Here is a 5,000-nt window from a genome sequence, read left to right on the forward strand (position 1 = left end):
TCGCTGTTGTCGCCTGCGGGAGGTCCGAAGATGCCATGGGGTCCACCACGAAGAGCTTGTCATCTGTTGACTGGCTGAAGAGTATGGATGCTGGACGGTACGTGGGAAACGAGTCCTAGGAAATTGTGCGAACATTAGCACATGGGTGAACAGAGATCGATGGATAGATGAACAGATGGTCAGACAGACAAAAACACACACACATGCACACACAAAAAAATACAAACACACACACACACTCTTGCTTACATACATAAATACATACATGTATGTTCACATAGGTGACAACAAACAAACAAACACACACAAAATAAATACATAAAAACTTAAGCAAAAGAGTAATAATAATAATAAAATATCAGTTACATCTTAATCAAGTCTAACTGAGTAATAATACAACAAACTAGTCAACAACAAAACAGCTAAACACTACCTTTAGTGCCCGGGGTTCAGGGGTATGGGCACTCGGGGGCTCAACAGGGGCATTGTTTGTGGCGGAATTGGCCTCCTGCCGGGCATCAACCTCCGTGGAAAAGGGATTGAGGAAGGAGGGGATTGAGAGGGGGAAGACAGAACCCACAGTCTGAGCAGGCAAAGTATCAGGTGGCGAGCCCTGGGCGCTGGGGGTGCTGGCAGGAGGGGATGTAGGGGTGCTGTCAACATCTGGTTGTCTTGGTGTCTGTGCGTCTGGAGACGAACTTGTCTGACTGTTAGTTACAGCTGGCAGATCAAAGAGAGGTATACTTCCACCCGATTCTCTCGGGGATTGACTATCTTCAGTCCTTCCTCTTTGGCTTGGGTCTGCATTACCACAAGGTGTGTAAAACTGAACATCAGATGTCATATGCTGTGCATTACTGGAGTCCTGATCACTTGAGTAAAGTCCTTGTCTTTCACTACACTGATACAATGGATTTTCAACATAGCCACTTGTGGCACTCAGTCCTTGTATGTCATAGGAGGGCAGATGAGACGAGAGAGTAGTAGTTACAGCATCTTCAGCAGGACTGTTACTACAGCTAACATTTAACACTGGCTGCTGAAGCATGGGAGAAGCAAAGGGAGTCTCTGCTTGGGACTCTGGTTTGTGAATGGCCATGGGTGTGAAAATTAATGTATTCTGCTCATTTAGCTCGGGGAGAGAGACCGTATGTGGGAGAGGAGAGGGTGTCAGATGAGGGAGAGTCGGAGGGATGGGGCTGGAGGCTAAACTCCCACTAGCCAAAGGTGTTGTGGACAGCACCTAAATTTCAGTGCAAGGGAAAGCAAAAAAAACAAAAAACAAAAGTCAATAAAAAAATATTAGAACTTAAGAAACAACACTTATCCAAAATCAAATTCAGAATTTATATATATATATATATATATCTATATGTATATCTCACTTCAAAATAAATTGCAAAACATCTCAAGCTTATACAAAAATGGAAAAGAAAAGGAAAAATAATTTCAGATTCCTTAACCAAAACTTGCATATCTAAATTCAAATAGGCACAAGGCTAAAACTAAACACATACATTCATACAAATAACAAGATGAATCAGCAAACCCATTTTGGGTAAAATCCCAAAGAAAAAACACCAACCACCAGAAAAAAAAAAAGTAAAAAAAAAAAAAAGCAAACACCAAAGAAAAATTCTTGTATACCACATGCTAAGAATCAAAAGAGACAGTACTGTAAGTATGACAGTACATACAATAGCATCAGCAATGCCATAATACCATCCTGCCTGACAATGACCAGGAATCTATCTACATTCTATGGAAGATCTCAGAATACATTACAAAAGAATATACATTGAGATCATCATTATTGTAATATTATTAACATTTCTAACAGCAGTACAAGATAAAAAATATATATATTTCTGAAAATCAAGGAATAAAGTAAATTGGTGAGATAAGCAGTACAAACAATTGATTTATTGGTGACTAAGCACTTATGAAATCATCTGTGTGTAAAGACAATCAATACACTAAACTCACAATGGGTTAAGAGGACCCAAGCAAGCTCCATGGAACTTTTTCTGATGCATTCTCTGTTTGGATGGCTAGTTTCAACACTGGTGTTATAGAGACAGCATTTCACAAATGTCTACTCATTCTAAAAGTGGCCAAAGACTACAAGAGGGAGAGTGAACAATATATCTTATCCAGAGCATTTACAATAATTCAGAATCAACCAAATCATCATTAATCCTAAAACTCCCGACAACATGACCATGATTAAGCATGATGTGACCCAATTCACAATGCAAATGCACTTCTTTGCATTACAATTGGACTACTTCAATTTATACTTTACATACTTTTTCTATCTTTTCCTTTTTTTCTTTAGTATCACGTATGCACTCTTTCACAAATATAAACATGTCACATATGCTTATATCATTATGATGATACAGGCCAAACTATATAGAAAACTGTCCCCCTCTACTCCTACCCCCCAAAAAAAAAAATAATAATAATAATAAAATAAAAGAAAAAACTCTAGAGTATTCTACAAAACAAACACAGAGAAAGGAATTTCTTAAGGTAAAAAAAAAAAGCTTAAGACAACTCAAGCTTCACACAAGACTTCCACCTGCCACCCCGAAACAATCTGCATATGTAACCAACTATGTAAACTATTTCTTTTATTCTGAACTAATGTGTACTGCAGTCTATAAGGATTAAATCTCAGTCAAACACAGCTGTACACTTATCCTTTGACACTTAGAAACAAATAAGCATCCACATGAAAATACTTCACATCAAGCCAGCAAAATACAGCTACAAATCATAATAAATATAGCCCCTGAACTTTTTTAAAACCAAACTCACTGTCTTCACCTCAAAGGTGTTCTCTTACCTGAGGAGACAAAGGGGAGGCAGCAGACTGAGGATCAGTTGCGGGAGGTGAGCCATGAGGTGATACAGGGAGGAGGGTGGGCAACGGCGGCTGCAGTATGACCCCCGTGCCATAGCTTGTGGGTAAGCTTTCTTGACTCAGGGATAGTCTGTATATATGGGAAATCACTGTAGGTTAATTTTGTAAAAGGAAGAGATCTTGACATCTCAAAATATTTGCTGGCCTGTAAGATGCATCTATCTCTAATATGTACCTTATCTGGGGAGGGAGAAAAATGTGTGTGCTATGTAAAACAGGAACAGGTTACACAAATACATCTTCAGTAACCATCTCTAAGTCAGACATCATTTTCTTTACATAAACAATATTTCAGCAACACAAACTGAATATCTCTCTGGTGGAATAAAGCTCATTGTATCCAGTAACTATAAGGTTGATGTCATCATTGTTCAGGCTGACATTAGTGACCCATGTGTATAAGGATAATTTTTGTAGATTTCTTTTCCTGTAAAAAAAAAATCCTTTTGACCACAAGACATACACAAGATTCTGCACATTCATGTTAGGAGTGAGAGAAGATATTGCAAGTGCACTTTACCTTGCAGCTCCCTGTTCCTGAAGAGTTGGGGGTACATAAGCTTCCTTGGTAGCAGGGCTGGATGACAAGCTACTGGTGGTGGTGTTCTGTGCAGGTTGATCTGGGATACCAGGGCTGACATTAACAGGGTAAGTGTTACTGGGGTTCCCACTGGCTATCTCAGCTGGAGCAGTTGTGTTTGTAACGTTTGCTGCTGGGCTTGGAACTGTGGTTTCTGCTGGTGGTACTTTGGCTGGGACATCTGCTGGGACCACTTCTATTTTGTGGATTTCAGCTGTGTGAAGATAAGGTACAAGCTATTCTCACTTTCCCTTACTTTTTCTAAGAGTTACTACCATGTACACCATCCTATGCACCCAACATGCCACATCTAACAACTCATAACATGATTCCATGGTCACATACATGGGGGGTGGCTCCTGAAGATGTGGTGGCGAAAATCGGGCAAGAAGGCATCAATGCGGTCCCATGTGATGGTCCAGAGGCGCGTGAAGCCGTCGGCTGTGTGGAAGACCTGAGTTGTCTCCATTACCAGTAACATGTTCTTCAGTATTTCGGGAATGGCATCACTCTGGAAGACAAGAGTTGAATGGCTTGAGATGCAAGAAAAAATAAAAGACAGATAAATAAACTGATAAAGGATAATGATAGTAATATAAAAGAAAGAGAAGAAAAAGAAATAACAATAACAATTACAAAATTTCACTCCCTTACTCTCACGCTCATTCACACTCCCATGGCTATCATCAAACCTATGAAATAAAATAAAATAAAAATATATGTGAATTCCATAGCAACAGACAGACAGGAACATTCACTTTTCTTTCAAGCAATTCAGCTTGCTACAGACATTACAATTAAGTCATCAGCCTCTTGAAAGCATGATAACAAATAGGCAACCTCAGGATTCACAAAGATTCTTACAGGAAAGAACAAAAGTCACAAATCTTTACCAAAACCACCAAGCTAGTGTTCCAGCTTCAGGTGGGAGGTTGTCTGTCCTTGGGTAGTGGGAAAGACCAGGCTACTTATTTCATGATGTACAAGTGTCATCATCCTAAACAGATCATCTATGGTAATAAAATGACCACGAATGATAAGGCAGGTAATGATAATTAACTAAGGACAGAAAAGTCGGGTTCCATAATTCTTAACCTATTCGCCCCGGAATTTTTCGCTCGTCGCTCAGCGCCGCTCACGGTAATAGTTGCCAGCCACGTGGGCCGCCGCAACGGCATTTTTTCTGGAGCGGCGCGGCGGCGCAAAGACCATCATATAATTTTTGCAGGAATCTATCCATAGATTTATTATGAAAGTTGCGTTTTATATAAGGGCAATGTGTAGAAACTGTACTTTTCTCATAGTTTTTTCTAGGCATCTATTCGCCTTTGTATTGAGGAGATATACTGAATCGCTTCCAAGTTCTCTACACTATCTGATAACATCAACACTTTGATGCTAAAAGTTAGTGTTGTTTTTGCACGAGATGTAAAAGTATGGACTTAGCCGTTTTTTTTTTCAAACTTTCAAATGAAGCAGAGCAGGAAGCCA

General features: G+C 39.6%; 1 protein-coding gene across 2 annotated transcripts in view; it reads right to left on the reverse strand.

Moving 5' to 3' along the window:
• Nucleotides 1–5,000, reverse strand: part of LOC119589850 (Golgi-specific brefeldin A-resistance guanine nucleotide exchange factor 1-like) — a 21,883-nt gene that overhangs the window by 949 nt on the left and 15,934 nt on the right. The window contains exons 12-16 of one of the 2 annotated variants that reach the window (XM_037938447.1): nt 3,855–4,020; nt 3,450–3,723; nt 2,852–2,999; nt 434–1,243; nt 1–115 (exon numbers count right to left, since the gene is read on the reverse strand). The exon at nt 1–115 is cut by the window's left edge and continues 140 nt beyond it. In XM_037938447.1, the coding sequence (XP_037794375.1) occupies nt 1–115; nt 434–1,243; nt 2,852–2,999; nt 3,450–3,723; nt 3,855–4,020 (1,513 nt within the window). The remainder of the gene's footprint in view (nt 116–433; nt 1,244–2,851; nt 3,000–3,449; nt 3,724–3,854; nt 4,021–5,000) is intronic. The other variant, XM_037938448.1, reaches the window with a different exon arrangement.

This window comes from Penaeus monodon, chromosome 26 (genome assembly GCF_015228065.2).
Source record: "Penaeus monodon isolate SGIC_2016 chromosome 26, NSTDA_Pmon_1, whole genome shotgun sequence".
Taxonomy (NCBI): Eukaryota; Metazoa; Arthropoda; class Malacostraca; order Decapoda; family Penaeidae; genus Penaeus; species Penaeus monodon.